Source organism: Pelodiscus sinensis, chromosome 9 (assembly GCF_049634645.1).
Source record: "Pelodiscus sinensis isolate JC-2024 chromosome 9, ASM4963464v1, whole genome shotgun sequence".
Taxonomy (NCBI): Eukaryota; Metazoa; Chordata; order Testudines; family Trionychidae; genus Pelodiscus; species Pelodiscus sinensis.
In genome coordinates, this window is record NC_134719.1 from 58,186,410 (window position 1) to 58,205,961 (window position 19,552).

At 47.1% G+C, this 19,552-nt stretch overlaps 2 protein-coding genes across 2 annotated transcripts in view; one reads left to right on the forward strand and one right to left on the reverse strand.

The window, feature by feature from the left end:
• Positions 1-882: 882 nt before the first annotated feature.
• On the forward strand, positions 883-7,774 carry ZNF648 (zinc finger protein 648). Its single transcript, XM_075936798.1, has 2 exons — positions 883-1,048; positions 3,824-7,774. Exon 2 carries the CDS (start codon positions 3,897-3,899, stop codon positions 5,628-5,630), a length of 1,734 nt encoding a protein of 577 aa, XP_075792913.1. The 5' UTR covers positions 883-1,048; positions 3,824-3,896; the 3' UTR covers positions 5,631-7,774.
• A 1,954-nt stretch (positions 7,775-9,728) lies between these two features.
• The window catches only part of LOC102452649 (uncharacterized), a 36,629-nt gene continuing 26,805 nt past the window's right edge, over positions 9,729-19,552 (reverse strand). The window contains exon 4 of the transcript XR_012906042.1: positions 9,729-15,739. The gene's annotated coding sequence lies outside the window, so the exon portion shown is untranslated. The remainder of the gene's footprint in view (positions 15,740-19,552) is intronic.

A 19,552-nucleotide genomic window follows, 5' to 3' on the forward strand; every position in this document is an offset into this window, starting at 1 on the left:
ATGCACCAGACATACACCTCTCAAGGTGAGTGTTTTAGGTGAGGGAGTGGAGGGGAACATGGATTGTTCTACAGGGCAGTGTCAAGAAAGTCAAATGTGTCTGTTTCTGCTCCTGGCAAGGGAAGACATTGGAGTTACAGAATTCCCGCCCCCTCCCAGTATGACTGGGTAGGAGGTGATCTTTTTATAAAAAAGTGGGTTTTGCAAGCAGAAGACGCCAGAGCATTTAAACAGCGAAATAAAGGTTCAAACTGTAATTCCTGGAGAGAGGAAGAGAATCACTACCGCAGGAGTTAGAGGACTGAGCCGCATGTGTGATATAAGTCAGGGGAGGAAGGAGAGGGAGAACAGCGGACTGCGGGAAGGTTCAGACACGGCAAAGAGACACACCGGGATTTGGGGGCTGGCCTGGAGTGATTGGTTTACCCTGTGGCTAAGCAAGAATTAACTGGAGCTCATATATATTTGAATGGCGTAAATACGAGGGAGGCAAGGAGGGAGATTATTTAGCATAATAAAATAGGGTCCAAGGCAGAGTGATAGGACGGAGTTCACATAGGAGCATGCAGGATGATGCTCAGGAAAAGCTCTCAGACAGGGGACTCTCTTTGCCTTTGGGTTAATCTCCTAGTGGAAGTAAAGTAGAAGCCGCCTTTCAACTCGGAGTGGACCAAACCAGCACAGTAACTGCACTGTAGGGCGAGGGAGGTGAGCTACATGGGTGGCTCCAGGGTCCACTTCCATCCCTGGGCTCTGGGGAGGGATGAAGGGACGGGAAGACTGGCTCCGTCAGGCAGTCAGACAGGGCAGCCCTGCTGCATTTCCCAGGCTGCTCTCTGTGATGCAGGCAGGAAGGTTGTGTGTATTCACAGGCCCCACCTCCTGAGGCTCTGCAGCTGCTAGACTGGACACAAAAGGGTGAGACAGACACTGGCACGTTTGCCACTGCTGCTTTGCACCAAACTCCTCGCCTTTCCTGGCTTATAATCCGGAGCAGATGATCCCCCGGGGGCAGCCGTGTGGGACACACCTGCACTCCAATACCAGGGTGAGTCATTGCCGCTAGCCCTGGGCTTACTGAGCAAGGGGGAGAGGCAGGCCAGAAAGCAAGAGGGAAGGAGAAATGGACGGGTGGGGAGGAGGTTCTGAACAAATTTCAGAAGGGACAAGCTGGAGGCAGATGTGCTTTCAGGCCTGACACCTGGTACTTGCTGCAGCCAGACTGGTTTCCTCCCGGCAGTCCACGCATTGCGTTTGGGACCCAATCTGCTTTTTCAGGCTGCTGGAGATCAGCAGAGGTCACCCTCCCCCTGTGGGTGGCTGTGGATTTCTACAGACATCTCTGTGCATGCTCCCTGTGTCATACAGTGACTTGGACAGACTGTGCTACTCGGTCCAGATTTCCCCGGGTACCAGGAGGAGCTTGCTCGAAGCACAGAGGTGCTTGTGTCCCACAGATGCCTGCGAGCGGTGAGGGAAGCAGCGCTGGGGAGATTGCTGGTGTGGTGGCCAATCTCGTGTAAATGATCCAAGGCAGCTCTGGGAAGGCTGCAAAATTAGATGAAGGAGAAAGAAGTGAGGGGAGCGGTTTGTGGGTTGCAGTTGGTGCCTGGGAGGAGCACTCCCTAGTGTCAGCATCCCTGGGTTGTTTATATGGCGGAGAATGAGTTTTCTGCATTGGCCACTGTTACTGGAGAGTTACGTTCCTTTGTGATTCTGTCATGGATTAGGTCAGGGTTCTCAGTGTGTGCCCGCATGCCGCCCAAGTACCACACAGCCGCTGCCCATGGGCCAACGATGGGCTATCGCTAAACCCTGCATTTTGGAGTCTGGGGTTGCTCCTGGCCCCCCACATTGGGGTCCAGGGTTGGGGCTACCGCCTGGCCCCACATGGCTGAGTGTGGGTCTGGGAACATGGCTACTAGCTGGTCCCGGACAGAAGGCTCAGGGCTGCCACCGGGGCTCTGCTTCTGGCCCTCCATTGTGGCGAGGTCTCTGGGCTGGGGCTGTGTCTACACTGGCCACTTATTCCGGAAAATCAGCCGCTTTTCCGGAATAACTTGCTAGCTGTCTACACTGGCCCCTTGAATTTCCGCAAAAGCACTGACGATCTACTGTAAGAAATCAGCCGCTTTTCCGGAAATACTATGCTGCTCCCGTTTGGGAAAAAGTCCTTTTTCTGGAAAACTGTTCTGGAAAAGGGCCAGTGTAGACAGCACAGTACTGTTTTCCGCAAAAAAGCCCCGATCGCGAAAATGACGATCGGGGCTTTTTTGCGGAAAAGCACGTCTAGATTGGCACAGACGCTTTTCCGGAAAAAGTGCTTTTCCGGAAAAGCATCCTGCCAATGTAGACGCACTTTTTCCGGAAATACTTATAACGGAAGACTGTTCCATTTTAAGCATTTCCGGAAAAGGGTGCCAGTGTAGACATAGCCTGGGTGTGTTTGGCATAGCAGCATAGGGAGGTGGGGCGGCTCTGTGGTTCTCAGCCTGTGACCCAGGTAATCAATACTCCATGGCCCACATATGCGACCCACAATGATGAATAGGTTAAGAACTACTGGCTTAGGTGCACTTTTGCCCCCCTTAGCACAGACAGCTTGAGTGGGTTGGCCAATCCGTGTTTGTTCTGCCATCCAGTAGCATTAGAGGTAGAATGTCTTGCTTCTTTCCCACACTTCACATGAACTCTGGGCGGGGCATTACGCACGGTGCTCTCAAGGCTGAATCAAACACCTGCTAAGTGCAGAGCCCTAAACCTGCCCATAAATCACCCCCCCTTTAGTGAAAAAAACTGTGACCCCCACCCCAGCATAGATCCTTGAGTAGTTGAGGAGGGCAGTGCCCCTTTTGCTCCAGCACAAGTGGCAAGTGTACCCTCTGCATCCAGGGAGTGATTCCCGTAGGGATCTTGTGTCCAGCTATAGGCACTGCACATTCCAGAGCTTCAGAGAGGTAAACACACCTTCAGGATGGCAGGAGACTGTATTAGCTTATTTGTGGTCATTTTTTCCGTGCATCTTGCAGCAAAGCAAGGGAGGAAAACGTGGCGTTGTTGAAGAGGAGAACTGAGGTTCTGAAAGTCCGTTCTCTGATTTCTTGCCCTCTTTCTGTGGCAAAACTTTGAATGGACAGGCTGCCCCTGTCCGTATCCTGTCCTCCAAACATCCGAGTCACCATAAGACAGACAGCGACTGTGGTTTGGTTCCCAGAACTCTCCTGAGTCAGACCTTCTGTCAGAGAAATTATCTTGTGTTCCTTGCCAAGCATTCTAGATGTCTTAGCTCCCTGCAGCGGTTTGATATCCAGCACCATAATGCATCAGGGCTGTCGTAATGAAGAGCATCTGTTTGCTTCCTGGTGCTCCTGTGTTTAGAAAGCAGAAAAATAGACGCGCTGTTGTGAAAACACAGAAGAGTCAATGGCTTTAAAATAGAAAAGATAAAAACGAAAACAACTTTACCGTGGGCTAGAACAAAGTAACAAACGGATGAGCTGCCCATGGGTAAGCTTTAGGAATACACTAAAATTAGTAAGGGGGAAAGGACTAAGAGATATTACCGGTTGACCAGGTACATCTCCAAGATCACCTCTAGCATGCTGCTTGTTTGTTTTCTCTCTCTCATTGTAGCCAGTCTTGTCTTTTCCCTGCTCTTTGAAGAAGAAAAGATCCACCCCTCTTTGTAAGCACCTAGCACAGTAAGCCCCTACCTCAAGTGGGACCTCTCTCTGGGTGTCTGTGTAGCAATGATCCCCCATTGCTTTCTGTTCCTTGCAAATGTCCCCATCTCCTGTTCATTCTCTCTCGTTCCAAAATGCAGGTCACTTACCCTGAGGTCAGCTTCAGACTGAAGGACCCTGAAAGCAGATATTCAGAAGCAGCAGCAGTGGAAAATGGCAAGCGCAGAATGCTCTGAGAGGCTGGCCCAGGAATGCCCCGGCAGCAGCGTGGCTCAGAGATCCCTTGAGGACAGGAAGAGGACCATGAACACATGGTGTGCAAACGATGAGAGCGGGGGTGCGGAGGATGCAGAGGAAAGCTACAGTCATTATTTTCGGAACGGCATGCGGAAGGAACACGATCCAGAGTCCAGCAGCTCCATGCCGAGAGACAGCATGCCAGAGGGTCTTCTGTGTGAGGAAGATGAGGTCTTTTATGAGACCTTCACTCTTATCAATGCCAAGGGGGTGGCCAAGAAGTTGAACATGATGGTCAGTCTTCACACGAAGAGCAATGAGGATGATGAGGAAAGCAGCCAGGAGACTCTGTGTCAGAAGTGGCACAGCCGGCCAGTGAGGAAACCTGCTGTTCTTCGGCACAGCCCGCACGGCATAAAGGTTTGTGGCAGGTACGTGGAGACTGTGGTTACCCTAGACAGTGATGTGGACACCCCAACCAGCGACAGTCTGCAATGCAGTGGCATGGAAAGCATCAAGAGCTACGTGACCAGGAACGGAGAAGGAGGGGTGTTTCCAGGAAATCCAAGTATGGACTTGGATCCAATCAAAGAGCTTCCCCAAAAAAGCCAGAGAGCAGTGAAGAGGCTGAACCTGAAATCTGCCAACAAGCCAGCTGAGATAGCGGGCAGCGTCGGGGCCCTGAAGGCAGCCACAGTGAGGAGGGTCAGGACTGGGCTGCAGCAGGTGCCCAGCAGCGAGGGGGAGGAGCGGCCTTATAAATGCATGCAGTGTGGACGGGCCTTTAAGAAATCCAGCAACCTCCTGAGCCACATTGACACACACAGCGGGGCCAAGCCGTACGCCTGTGAGCTGTGCGGCAAGGCCTACTCACACCAGGGCACCCTGCAGCAGCACAGGCGGCTGCACACAGGCGAGCGCCCCTACAAGTGCCCGTTCTGCGTCAAGGCCTACACCTGGTCCTCGGACTACCGCAAACACATCCGCACGCACACCGGCGAGAAGCCCTACAAGTGCCTGGACTGCGAGAAGGCCTTTGTGCGCTCTTCAGACCTGCGCAAACACCAGCGCAACATGCACTGCAATGACAAACCTTTCCCCTGCCAGGAGTGCGGCAAGACCTTCAACAAGCCGCTCTCGCTACTGCGCCACCAACGCACCCACCTGGGGGAGAAGCCTTTCCACTGCCCAGACTGTGGCAAGGAGTTTGCCGTGGCCAGCCGCATGGTAGAGCACCAGCGCATCCACACGGGGGAGCGCCCCTTTTCCTGCGCCATCTGCGGCAAGTCGTTCACCAAGTCCTCCAACCTCTTTGAGCACCAGACGCTGCACACCGGCGAGCGCCCCTTCAAGTGTTCTGAGTGCGGCATGGCCTTTGCCCAGTCCTCGCGCCTCATCCGCCACCAGCGCATCCACACCGGCGAGCGACCCTTCTCCTGCGCCGAGTGCGGGCAGGCCTTTGCCCGGTCCTCCACCCTCAAGAGGCACCAGCAGATCCACAGCGAGGAGAAGGCCTACCTGTGCTCAGACTGCGGCAAGTCCTTCCGCCATGCCTCGCAGCTCACCCAGCACATGCGGGTGCACACGGGGGAACGGCCTTACCAGTGCGCGCAGTGTTGCAAGGCCTTCACCCAGTCTACCCACCTCATCCGCCACCAGGCCAAGCATGGTGCCAGTAATAGGGAGCCATTCTCCTCTTCTGACGAATGAGTCCCTCCCCGGCAGGGCAGCAGGACTCCAGGCACCTGTAGCCCCATTGCTGGGTTGATTTGTGACTAGTAGGGCTGGCCCCACAGGGAAGCACTTTCATAGGGACCCTGAGCTCTCTCCTAACTCTGGTGGATTCCTAGTCTTCCCATCAGTACCAACCACATGGGGGCACTGCCGGGAGAGAAAGCACACACAGACGAGTTAGCTCTTGATCTATCAGACCTTGAAGGTTCATTCATCTTCCTCCTTTTTAAGGGGGAGCAGACAAGACAGGGCATCCAGAGGAAACATAAATTCAAGCTTGAGATGAAACATTGCCTGCTGAGGGGCCAAATACAAGAGACTGGAGGGCCATCAGGCAGAGTAAATGTAAGAGAGCGGTTTGTATGCCAGCTGGAGCAGATGCCACTCTCTGACCAAGCTCTTTGTTTCTAGAGGAAGAGATCTGCAAGTTCTTGTCTTCATAAATGCACGTGAAATGAGCCAACCAGAGCCCCCATGACAGGGATACAGATGAGGAGAGATGATGAGGAATACACCCACCTCGTCATCTGTCCAGGCACAGAGTTCAGCTGTTTGCCAACCTCTTCCTCTTGGACAAAAGTACAAGAGCAGATCCCAAACTGACTGACACGCCATACCTCCTTCAGCCCTCCCCCCCCGCGACTAATTCCTGCTGCCCCTACAAATGCAGTTCTGCCCTGATAAGAAAAAGGCAGATCTGCTCCCACTGCATGTGTGCAGACCTGCATGACACAACACTGCTTTGTACTCCAGTTTGCCCTGTAGAGCCAGCCCAGCTAAGGAACCTGCGAGCTGGAGTTCACAGGTTCCTGCTTGTGTGTCCTTATTGGAATGGCTAACCAGGGGTTGGTCTCCATGTAGAACTTACACTAGTCTCACAAATTAGATTAAAAAACACACCTTTGGTTGAAGTGATGCAAATCTGCAAGACAAGACATCAAGTCCATGCAGTTACAGCTGTGAAATGCCATGGTAGGAAACAGAGTAAAGTAGGACTCGCTTAGGGCATGATTTAGCCTGTAGAGTCTCTGTTAGACTCAGGAGAAGGAAGAAAAAATCCATCTTGACTCTCAGTGTACAAGTTGCGTGTGCAGATCTGTCAGCTACAAAATACATCTTACTACCTGTAAGTGGTGCGCAACTCACTATAGAATGTAAATATGGTATTCACCCAGGTCATCTTTAGAGATTCCCCTTGTCAGAGAAGATCAGAACAGAGCAGCACTTTAAGATAGGATGATCTCCTTAATGAGGATCCCCAGTGGACAGTCTGTCGACAACAGCTTTCCCGAGTCCCCTCTCAGATACCACCATTAAAAACAAACCAAACACACCATTCCAGACACAGAGTACAGGGTAGGCATATGTACTGTGGGCTACTTACAAATGAAAGCACCAGTGTCATCTCCGTCGTACTGGCCTGTTGGTAGAAAAAGGATGAAAACACTTTTTAAATGGGGCTGTTCTGGCCCTGTCTGGCTGAATTATTGACATACCCCTGACACTGCACACAGTGATTTTCCAATAAGTGCAGACACTTGAGTGGCACAGGCAAAAACTGATCGGTCCCTGGCTCATCTGGGGTTGGCTCCTGCACCACTGAAGATGATGGGTGCTTCTACCATAGGGAGCAGGTGCACTCCTCTCCCCCCTCCCCTGCCCAATGCTCCATCGCTCCAGATAGCTGTTTTATAACTGTCCTCAAGACTTTACTGCAATGGGTGTCCCAATTAAGCAGAATCCGTTTCCTGAGTGAGAGGCAGTTGAATTCCTTGTATTTATTACCAATTGGCATCAGTCGGTTCCCTAATTCCGCAGACATAATGAAGTCAGTGTTATTCTAGTCTCTCTCTCTCTCTGTTGGTGAAGCTAGCTTTCTGAGTGTGAACCCGTCTTTCTGAGTCTGCAGGCAGCCAGCTGCAAACAGCTCCATTGCTGCTCAGAACTTTCCTGGCTAGCACCACACCGGCCTTCCACTGCGGCTTTTCAGAAGCTGGTAGGCAGCAGGGAAGATGTTAGGCCTCTCATCCATTTCACAGTGCCTGAGCAAGCTGGAACTAGCCTAAGAGAGGTGACACTGGAATTCCTCACCAGGGGGGAAAAAATACAGGACTATGTAGCACTTTAAAGACTAACAAGGTGGTTTATTAGGTGATGAGCTTTCATGGGCTAGACCCACTTCCTCAGGTCAAAAATCTGATCTGATCTGATCTGAGGAAGTGGGTCTGGCCCACAATAGCTCATCACCTAATAAACCATCTTGTTAGTCTTTAAAGTGCTACATAGTCCTGTTTTTTGTTTCAGCAAGACCAGACTAACACGGCTACATTTCTATCACTACTCACCAGGGAGGAGAGCCCAAAAAGCAGAGGCTGTGGGAGACTTCTTCCTCTCTTCTTCCTGGCAGCTGCCTTGGAGAGAATTTATCCCACCTTGCAACAGCTTAGTGGCTCTGAAGGAGTGAAGTGAGACAGACAGCTCATCACTCCCTTCCAGTGCTAATGAGAGGGGCAGATTTATTAGGTACCTACTCATCAGAGGCTGATACAATAGATGGAGCCCTCAATGGGGTCCATACACAACAACCTTCCCAGTAACTGGGTGCTTCGTGAGGCTGGACTTTTCTCTAGGGTGTTGCCTCTAGACCTCACGCGTGGCCTTCCCCTTGCTTTTTGCAGCTCTAATCAGCTGTAGGCCACCTCTCCTCCCTTCCCCCTCATACATTTCAGATCATTGCATAAATGTTGCGCTAGCCAGACTGGTTTGGAGAAGTGTTTTTCCTTCATTTCTTTTCCCTGCTGTGCCTGACCACCTTTTGGATCCAGGGAAGCTAAGTAATGTCTGCAGCTTCTCTGTGCCACTGATATCTTCCAGAGAGAGAAAGGGGTTCTCCAAGGTAATAGGAGGTCCTCAATCATCCAAGTGCTACTTCCTTCCCATCAGCAGCCAGGGACAAAACTGTATTGGAGATGCATGATTCCCCATTTCTTCCTAACCTTTTCAGTCCTCTCCTGCACACAAGGCTCCAGCTCCTTCGGGCTGGGCTGCAATATCAGTCTGAGGGGCTAGGAAAGGAGTGCACCAAACAGTCTCCATTCACCCCCACTGGTGAGACAGGCCCGTCTCCCCCATCAGACAATCTGGCTAAGATTCCATTGGGAGCCAAACAGCAAAGTTGTGACACCTTTTCAGGCCCAGACTGATAAGGCATTTAAAATGTTGCCTGAGAAGCACAGCTCCTGATGAAAGGTCCCAAATAATTACAAAAAGGTCACCAGTCAATGGCGCAAGGAAGGGAAAAATTCCCCTTTCTGAGAGGGAATGACTAGGACAGGCCTCACCTTCCCTTCTATTCATGTCTCACCAGGAAAGGACGACTCCTTTGCTTCCAGTTATGAGGAGGGACAGGGTCTCTGGCCTTCTCTCTCCAGTGGGCCAGCCCTAGGTTTCCTGTTACTGCGGCCATAGAGGAGAGCTGCTGACTTCTGTCCTTGACAGGATGTTTCATGTGCCACTTGGTTTCTGGCTCACTAACTCTGCCATTCGTGCTGAAACTCCAAGACGCCACATAGAAACAACTACTTGATCACACTGTGACATTTGAGGCATGTAAATATCTGTAAATAATAGAGATAATAATAATAAATGTGCTTGGATTGTAATGGGATTATGTTTGCCAAGAACTGGATGGGGCGGGGGAGTCTAGTTTTATTTTTTCCACTTGCAAAGGTTGCCATTTCTGATGACTGCAAGCTGGCTGCTATATGACACCATGTGGGCAGAAAGGGAAATAATGTCGGGGATATTGTTTTGTGGTCCCGTGAACTGCCCAATGTCTGAGCTATTAAAACTGTTATGTCTCAAGCAGATAGACTGGAAATAAATATTCTGTCACCAGTCACAGAGATACATGAGTGGCTTCAAAGAACCAAGATCTGGCTCTCTCGTGTCCTGTGGTACACATTAGTTAATTTTGGAGGTATTCTGATTTAAAAAATCTGCACACAATATTTTAAAATATTGCCTATTTTGTCAAAATAACACAATATGATCATGCCAGTTTCAGTTATTTTGGTAATTTATTTTTAAATATTCATCAGTGACTACGTAACAATACAGACAAAAGACTCAGGATTTTGTTTTTTAACAAGTAGATTCCTTACAAGGCATATTAATATAGAATGCCGAGCAATAATTCATTTAAACTACAATACAGAAACATATCTTCCGCACCGCTCAGAAGCAATGCAAAGGCTTCGGAGAGTTAGGGTGATGGAGGAGCGGAGGCAGAGGGAAGTACTTGCTGGAAAGGAGCCTGGTATGAACTCGGGAGGGTTGTTGGATGTTATTGAACTGTGGATTTGGGGGGATGCAACACAACTGTTAGGTTGTAACTGGGTTTTAACATTGTGATTCAATCGTGCAGATGGGTCCAATTAATTCCCTCGCTATAGCCAGGTTTTATCCAGTCCTCCCACTTTCCAGGTCTCTGCAAAGCATCTTATAAAATACATATGAAAAACACCCTTAATCCTATGGACTTGGCATCATCAGCTGAGGCAATATGATATAAGCGTCCAGATTTTCCCAAGATGCACAAGTCCAATCAATGTTTGTAGCATGGTAAGCACTAATATAGCTGACACATCGTGCCATGGAGAATATTGCTACGTGGGATGCACTGAACAATACTAGCTGTAATAGTCTCATTGTATATGTCCAAGCCTAGCTACGACTGTATTTTGGAAAGGCCCGTCTCGTTTCAGGCTGGTAGAGCAATGATTTTTGCACATAGTCTGTAGACAGACTCCCAATTATAGGTGAGTTCATTTTATTTTTAAAAATTAAGAAAAAGATGTCAATATGAAATAAAGTACAGCTTAGGATTGTTAAACTCTGAAAATGAGTATCATATAAATGCCAATCATCATCAAGTGATATTCTACAGGAAACCTGCTCAATTTCATTATGAAGTTTGGGGTTGATGGTTAAGAAAAACGTATGTTGTATTCTCACACTGATTTCCCTTTCCAACAAAATAAGATGCATCATATATAATTCACAACACCTATAAAACAAAACTCTCCAGAACAAATTACACAGCTATCTAATTATACTTGTTCATGGTAACATTCTGAAGTAACCTCTCTCCCAGTGTGCCAGTATTAACCAACAGGAGAGACAGAGAAACTATGTGAAACACAAGCTTAAAGATCTCTGCAATGCTACCAATACCAATCATTTTTTAAGGAGTATAAAAAACAGCTAACATTTCAGAGACAAATAAAATTAGCTCAAGTTCTCTCCAGCTGGGCTGAATTTTTAAAAAGTCCTCTACAAAATGCACTGACCTTTTTGATAAAGCTTTGCACCTTTTCCCCTTTAACCAACAAAGCTCTTGAACAGGACAGACTCTTCCACCAAAAATGGTCCAATTTATGAAGTGACTCTTAAGATTAAGAACCTTTTCCTGCTTCCCTCAAGATGAAAGGGAATTCTGCCAACAACTTGAACAGGAATGGACTCCCATACAGGACAATTTAGTATTCTCGCTTTGGGATTTGAAGTGCTATGGTGACACACAAAGGAACAGTTGCAATCAAAATAACAGGCAAATAGATATTTATTCTGACTTTGTCAAGCATTTAGACTATAAACTAAATGACATGGTTTTAGTGCTATTAAAATAGCTGTAGACTACAGTTCTTGTTTACAAGGATTAGGATATACATGTATGTGGTATGGCACTTGGTAAAATGGATATTGTGTTGGTGAGAACGTAATATTGTTGAAAGTGCTCAAAACAACATGATTATTTCATGGGAAAATTAAAAGGTTAGTGAAATGAAATCTTTAATAAATATAATAAATGGGTTACTAAAAAGAAACCAGTCTGGTGGGTTGACTCAGAAGTGAGATGCTTGGGCATGTGCAAGTGCCAGTTAAACGAGAATACGATGACTCTTGGGAAGAGTATGTTCAGAGACATTCAAAGAAAATGCAGTTCAAAGAATCAGGGGCACAGGAACTCTCCAGCTTGAGCTGCATAATCTGACGTAGAGGAATTCAGAACATGTGGTTATAGTCATCTGATCCACAGAGTGTCTGATGTTAATTGGGCTGAGTAGAGAAGGTTCTGAAATTATTTGCAAACCCTGAACGACATGTGGCACACTAAGTCACTCCAAGCTGTTTACATGGCCAGTTACAATAATACATAGCTAAAATGGGAAGAGAGAGGGCAAATATAATTAATTGGCAGCATGACTTCCTTGAAAATGAAGCTGGTGACCACCACAGATGTTATTTTTGTTTTGTCCAAATTGACCAGTCCCTCTAGCTCTTGGTCCAAAACAGTCAGTAGATCAATGACTAAAAGCCATGGAAGGAAACAGTAGCTTCCTTAATTAATACAGGGCTCTATGGAGGACTTGTCCAAAACCTATAAACGTATTTCCAATTCTGGTATACTACTTGAAGCAATATGAGAAGGGTTAAATTCAACATCTGAGCCCTGAAATGGGGAAGAAATTGTGGCTGTATGTGTATTTGTGCTTTCTCAATGGGACTTATCAAAACTGAAATATGTCAATTTACTCTGGTCTCTGCTTTATTTTTTCAGGCTAACTGCTTTTTTTCTCCTCCAGCCTTACAGTCATGGTTTTACTAGTGATTTTGGGACTCTCAGAGTCTATATTCCACAATGCCCAGCAATGTTCCTAGGACCTGTGGTACTAGCCAGTTTTCTAATGCCAGTAACTACTCTGTGGGATGAAATTAAAATGACTTTGAGAAACAAATGACTGACATTCCATCCACAGTCAAGATAAATCACTGTAGATTGAAGCAGGTAAAATTGATCTGAGCACAGGACCTTATACAATCTAGTGCGACCGAGGCTTGTAAAACGGTTGGGATGGCTGTTTTGCAGATGCAAAGTGTTGTATAGGAATAGCCCAAGCCATGAACTTTGTAAAAAGGTTGACCTAAGTTCCGTGGCAAGTGTCTTGAAGTCTGTAGAACTCCAGTGAAGCAGAATGGAAATTCAGGTCAGTTTAAAATGGGCATTTTACTAAACTGAATATGCAAATGAGTATTACAAATAGCACATTCTCCCTTTTAACTTGATTCCCCAAAATTTGACATTATCAATGTGCGGCAGAACTTCATATTGAAAATGCGTAACTGCACTATAAAATATGTTGAAGAGAGCCAGTAATGTTGACAATTGGTAGGGAATAGCAAGGTCTTTTGGCATGGGAGGCAGTTTGGGACTGTGAGATGGATATATAAACTGGATGTTCCTGCTAAAATGATCCATCATGAAAAATTTAATGTTCAATAGGCTTCAAAGTCAACACACCTCTAAGAAAATGATACAGCTCAGACCTCCTTTAGAGTTATTGTTTCAGGTATTTGCAGACTCCAGCAGATTTCACTGAGAACTAGGTTTTATTGGGACATATTTTAAAAATAAAAGCTAAAATGCTAATGAGCACGTTGTGCAGCACGCATAGGTACAGACGAGAGTTCCTGGCATTCCAAATAATGACTTGTTATAATGAATTTCCTCGTGTACACAGGGCCCTTGAAACAAGGACATTTAAATTAAAAAATTAAAATATAATATGCAGCAAGGCAAGATTTTCACTTTGTTTTGCCACCCTTCTGATTTTAAATTGTCAAACATTCCTTATTGTACTGCAGAAATTGGGAACGGTCTCTCCTTCACTTAGACGAGGGGTCCTTGGGAGGAGGCCGAATGGTAGTGTATAGAACTGCTTCCTCCCCTCCATCAGGCAGAGCCGGCCATGCCGGGGCTTTAGTGCTAGTGCTTTCCCCTGCAACAGGAAGCCAGCATTTGTGGAGGAACAGCAAGACTCAGCAATTTGCTGGGGGACTGGAGCACCAGCACTGGCTTGCCCCACTGTGAGTGCAGGGAAAGGAACCCTAAACCTTGCCATGGGCCAGATCAAGGCAAGCCGGAAGCCAGATCCAACCCCTGGGCCATAGGTTCCCATCCCTGATTTAGACGCAAGTAGCATAGATCAATACCGACAATCCACTCTACCAAATACATCTTCACAGTCACTCATACAAGTTTCTCGCCACCCACCAATAGACATACATAATCCTTGTCACATACAAGCACATAAGGCACTGACATATTCATGGACAAAAGTGAGCATGTATTGGATGCAGCTGTTTAATTAATTGTCAAATTATTAGTGTCTTGGATTTTTATAGCCAACACGATACTTCCCTTCCAAATGAATGTATTATAAAAAACAGGACAGAAGTCAGAGAGATAAGGTATGGATGAGTCAGCTCTGACTAAATGGACTATGCAGTTCTTGCAAAGGCAACAAAGACAGCTCTCCAAAGCCAATGCAGGACAGCAATCACAATTAGTTCAGAGTCCGGGGTTACAGAAGGGCTCCATTTAACCCATCGGTCCTAGAGAAAAACTCAGCTTAATATACCCTCAGAAAAGTCCAGCAAGTTATGACAATGCTCAGTACCTTCAAGGAGCTTCACTTCCATGTGTTTTTTGATCTCATTAATGAATAGAAATGGAACTTTTTCCTCTTATAATTCCAGGGGAAGGTGCCAGGCTGACTACTTCAGCACTGACTACAGAAAATGATCATGAAGTTCCTTATAAGGCAATGTCTCCATAACAGATTTATACTGGTCCTTCTCCAGGATGAGAGCTGTGGGCCGGGTTTTGGGGTGGGAATGAAGCAGTTTCTCTAGCTGCACAACTGAACAGTTCTTGTTTTAGTAACAAAGAATGGTCAACACAGTCATAGAGCCCTAAGCACTAAGCTTTGTCCACTTTCTGTGTGTGCCTCCTTAGAGTGCCTGACTCTGTGAAGGAATGAATGCAGTAAACACAAGAGTAGGGATTTTCTCCAGTATAGATCCGCTGATGGCACTGAAGTGATGTCAGCCGTGTGAAGGTTCCTCTGCACTCTTCACAATAGAAGGGGTGCTCTCCAGAATGAGTCTGTTGATGCCTTTTTAACCTCAGTAGCTGGACAAAGGTCATACCATATTCTTGACATTGATATGGTCTGTCCTGTCGATGGATCACTTTGTGTTTCAACAGTAGAATTAGGTTTACATAAACCTTTGCCATACATTGGACTGATGTAACGTTTAGATTCTTCTTCCCCAGGGTTTTGATTTTTTGAACACTCCTGGTCAGTGTCCCTATGGCCATGCTTGTTTTGGTGCACTGTTGACCATGGGTTCCTAACCATGCCATTTCCCAAAGCTACCATGGAGCGCTCAATCTTGTGGACATTGCGTAGGTGCCTCCAGACATCAGCTGTGTGGATGAAACCCTTGTCGCACTCCGGACACTTGTGTGGTCTGTCACTGGAATGAATCAGCTTGTGAATTCGCAAGTTCGCAGCACGGAAGAACTCTTTGCTACAGTTGGGGCATCGGTACGAATGCTCTGTCAGGTGTATCTGTTTGTATTTTTGCTATTCACCCAGATCCTGGAAAGTGGCACAACACTTCTTGCACCTATAAAGCAAAGCTTCTCCAGAAATGGGCTTTAGGTCCTCCTCGCCAAAGGCATCAATGATATTTTTATCATCCTCACTTAACCCTTGCTCAGGTTCCTCAGATGAGCAGAATTCCAGATCCTCATCTTCACATTGCAGGTCAAAGTTGGTGTTGGAAGTGACAAAGATACCAGCTGTAGTCTTGCCTCTCTTCTAATAGTAGATCTCATAGGTTTCCTCGTCCTCACATTGCAATTCCACGGGGAGTTCTTGCCTACCTGAAGGACCAGCAGGGCTATAACAAGGACTGAATGGTTGAGAATAGTCTATGTTTATCTGTAGCCGAAGACTAGATTTCCGACCCACCCACTTAAAGGAATGATTGGAGTCATCTGAATGCTCCTCACCTGTGTCAAAAGAGTTGTTATTGGACTCCCAGTCCATCTCGTCATCCTGTAGTGTCATATATGGGACTTATGTATGGCTTATTATGGATGTAAATAAACTATGTTCTTAGTGTCTTTCATGACTGGCTCATCTCATTTTCAATGCCAATCACAGCCCTTCCTATAAAAAACAGGAGATGAGCTCATTAGCCAACTTGCCAACATTCACATTAAGTAAAGCAAAACACCCATAACAGAGATCTTTTTCTGGTGAATAGAATAATACTGAGACTTTGTGCATTAGTTTTACTGTAGAAGACACTGGGTAGTTTACTATGATAATCAAATGAAACATTTCTGTATCGTCATAAAATTAAAACCTCTATTTTAATTGGATCTTTACTGCAAATCTGTAGCATTTGTTGATCTGGAATATGATTTTGAGTTTTTCCTTGTTTGGTAATATGATTTAGAAACTAGTCCCGCATTACTTTGAAGTCATCTTCCTCTTCCCCTCTCTCTCCTTTTATATATATATATATATATGACTTCTTAGATTGTTAGATCTGAGATTCATTGTCCCTGGTAAACATTGATCCTAACAAACTTTTCCACATAAATAAACAATAAAACAAACCATATGACCTTTCTGTATTGAATGCTCAGTAATGACCAACAGCCTGCCAGGATACCTAACACAAGTAGCAAAAACATCATTTTATGATATATTTTTGCTGCTGTTGTTCTAGGGCCACTGCAAAACATTATTGTTACACGTGGTTGGCAGGCAGGAGCCAGTGCTCAGAGGGAGCCAGCTTTTAAGCCAGCTCCCTGTGAGCACCGGATCCTGCCTGCTACCCTCCTCCCCTGTCGCTGCTGTATCAGAGGAAGCAGTGCAAGGGACAGAAAAGCAGGATCCTCCCCCTCCTCCACTGCTACCTATGTGATACAGAGGCAGCAGCGCGGGGTAAGGGGGTGTGTGTAACTGTGAGGGTTAACTAATGAACCCAGGCTCATTAGTTAACCATGTACACGTTAACATCCCTAGCGGGCACAGCCAGAGCAGGGGTGCATGTCTCCCAGCTGGGGAAGGTCCAGGTTCATCTGTCCCCTGCGCTTCCTAGCCAAACTGTGCACTTTCCCCTCGCTCGTTAGTGAAGGGGAACAACCAACAATGTTCCGGTATGAATCAGGGTGGGGGGATCATTCAACACCCCCACCCTCCCTAAAAGGTGTCTGACGGGTAGAAGGCTCGGGGCTGGGGCAGTCTCAGCTGGGGAGGACAGGGCACGCTTCCAGCCAGCTCCTTTCACTTGCTTGGAGATTCTGTCTCTTTTCTGGTTTTAGGAGAAGCAATCCTTATCCAGGTACATCCAAACCCTTACCTTGCTTTAATTTATGTTAGAGGAAGCTGTATACTAAAGTTGCTGGCCCTACCTCTTTCTCATGGGCAGCCCAAGACCCACCCCAGCCCAATCCTTCCTGGCCACCAGGAGGACAGGGCTACCTTACTGTGGCTCCAGCCCCAATCCCAGCTGGATTCTCCAGCAGCCAGGGAAGCTGGGCTGTTGCACCACAGCCCCAGCCTACTTGGGTGGCTAGGGCATGTAGGCGATTTTGGGAAGGCTGTGCCTTCCCTTGCCTACATTACCAACCACCCATGCTCTTTCTGTTTAGGAGTTCTTGAACAGACAGACAGACTCTCTCAAATATATATTATATATATTGTTAGTTTTGTGTCTTCTCCTAATTGATATTCAAATTATTTTCCAGCCTGCCTAATTATGCTGTTAATAATCCTTTTTTGATTTCTCAGTAGGATTTGATTTCCAATTTTTAAAGAATGGCTGTTTGTCTCAAACCACATCTTTTACTGCTGTTTGGCCATCGTGGCATTTTTTTCAGCTCCTCCTTTTTTTTTAATTTGAGGTATACACAAAATTTGATCCTCTATAATAATGTTTTTAAAAAGTTTCCACATGGCTTGCAAACACTTTAGTTTTGTGACTGTTTCTTTTAATTTTCTCCTTTAACCAACCCTAATCACAGTAGTACAGCGATTCCAAACCGCCGGTCTGCAAACCCTTCTCTCCCTGGCCATGGTACATTGCCAGGCCATGCCTCCCAGCTTTTATTTAGCCCCGCCTGCTCGGGTTCCGCAGGGAATTCCCTTCCCACCCACTTAGGCTATTCTACACTGCACCTCTCTTGTGCAAAAGCCTATGCAAACGAAGCACAGATTAGTATATTGCCACACTTCATTTGCATAATTAATTAGGGGCCAATTTTGCACAAGAGGCTTTTGTGCAAAAAGGAGCTGTGATGGTTCCTTTTTGTGCAAAAACCCCCTCTTGCGCAAGAGCCGTTCCTCCTGAAAAAAATGAAGAGCAGCCCTTGCACAAAAGCCTCTTGTGCAAAAACAGCCCCTAATTAATTATGCAAACGAAGTACAGCAATATGCAAATCCACATGTAATTTGCATACTCTTTTGCACAAAAGGGGTGCAGTGTAGATGTAGCCTTACTCACGCAGCAGCAGGGTGGTGAGCAGCCGGGTGTGCTGCAGCTAGAGCCGGGACTGTGGTGAGGAATATTCTTTAACAAGTATCAGCAAGTATTTTGTTTAAATGTGTGCATGCAACAGTTTTTCAAATTCTTGTTAACCATTGTGTCCCTCCTCCTTTTATTTGCCTGATATATCATGGGCTAAAAATGCCATAATTAATATGAAAATAGGTAAATAAATTAATCACCATAATGAATATACAAATATTTCAGTGCCGGTCCACCAACAGTTTCTGTATGAGTTTGCTGGTCCGCGGTATAAAAAAGTTAGGAACCACTGCAGTAGTTTTACCACCTATAGGTGAAAGTGGGCTGGTACAGCATACCTGCAAGAAGCAGCCACCGGTATTGACCATTCATAGCTGATATTAACATGGCTGTCTCTTTTGTCCCTGCCTCTCCCATTGGATGCCCTACTGGTAGGGGTCAGCAGTGCTGCTGGACTCTACTGGTATGACCACCAGCTTGGGAGAGCAAAAGAGAACATAAGAACATAAGAATGGCCGTACTGGGTCAGACCAAAGGTCCATCTAGCCCAGTATCCTGTCTGCCAACAGTGGCCAGCACCAGATGCCCCACAGAGGGTGGTCCGAAGGCAATGATCAAGCGATTTGTCTCCTGCCATCCCTCTCCAGCCTCTGACAGAGGCCAGGGACACCATTTCTATCCCCTGGCTAATAGCCTTTTATGGACCTAACCTCCATGAAACTATCTAGCTTCTCTTTAAACTCTGTTATAGTCCTAGCCTTCACAGCCTCCTCTGGCAAGGAGTTCCACAGGTTGACTACACGCTGTGTGAAGAACTTTCTTTTATTAGTTTTAAACCTGCTCCCCATTAACTTCATTTGGTGTCCTCTAGTTCTTCTAGTATGAGAACTAATAAATAACTTTTCTTTATTCGCCCTCTCCACACCACTCGCGATTTTATAGACCGGTACCCTATCCCCCCTCAGTCTCCTCTTTTCTAAACTGAAAAGTCCCAGTCGCTTTAACCTCTCCTCATACGGGACCGTTCCAAACCCCTCATCCTTTTATTGCCCTTTTCTGAACCCTTTCCAAGGCCAAAACATCCTTTTTGAGGTGAGGCGCCCACCTGGGAACACAGGACTCAAGCCGCGGGGTCCCATAGATCTATACGGGGCAGTCAGAGATTCGGGGTCTTGTTTTCGATCCCTTTCTTAAGGGACACGGGCAGCTGCCCCGAGCCCTCCAAACCACGAGGGCGCCGCGGGGCTTCTGGCCCCTGCTGCAGGGGAGCCTGGCCCCCAGCCCGACCCTTCCAGCTGAGGCCCCATTCTGCGCGCGGGCGTGTCCGGCCCCTCCCCCCGCGGGGCGGAGCCCGGCCGCGCTCACCGTGCGGGACCCGCCCATGCTCGAGGGCGGGGCGAGTAGGAAGAGCCCCCCCTCTCTTCCTCAGGCCGCGCCGGGCC

Bases quoted from the DNA above. Each gene is read 5' to 3' on its own strand.
- ZNF648 (XM_075936798.1), top strand. From the start codon at position 3,897: ATGGCAAGCGCAGAATGCTCTGAGAGGCTGGCCCAGGAATGCCCCGGC.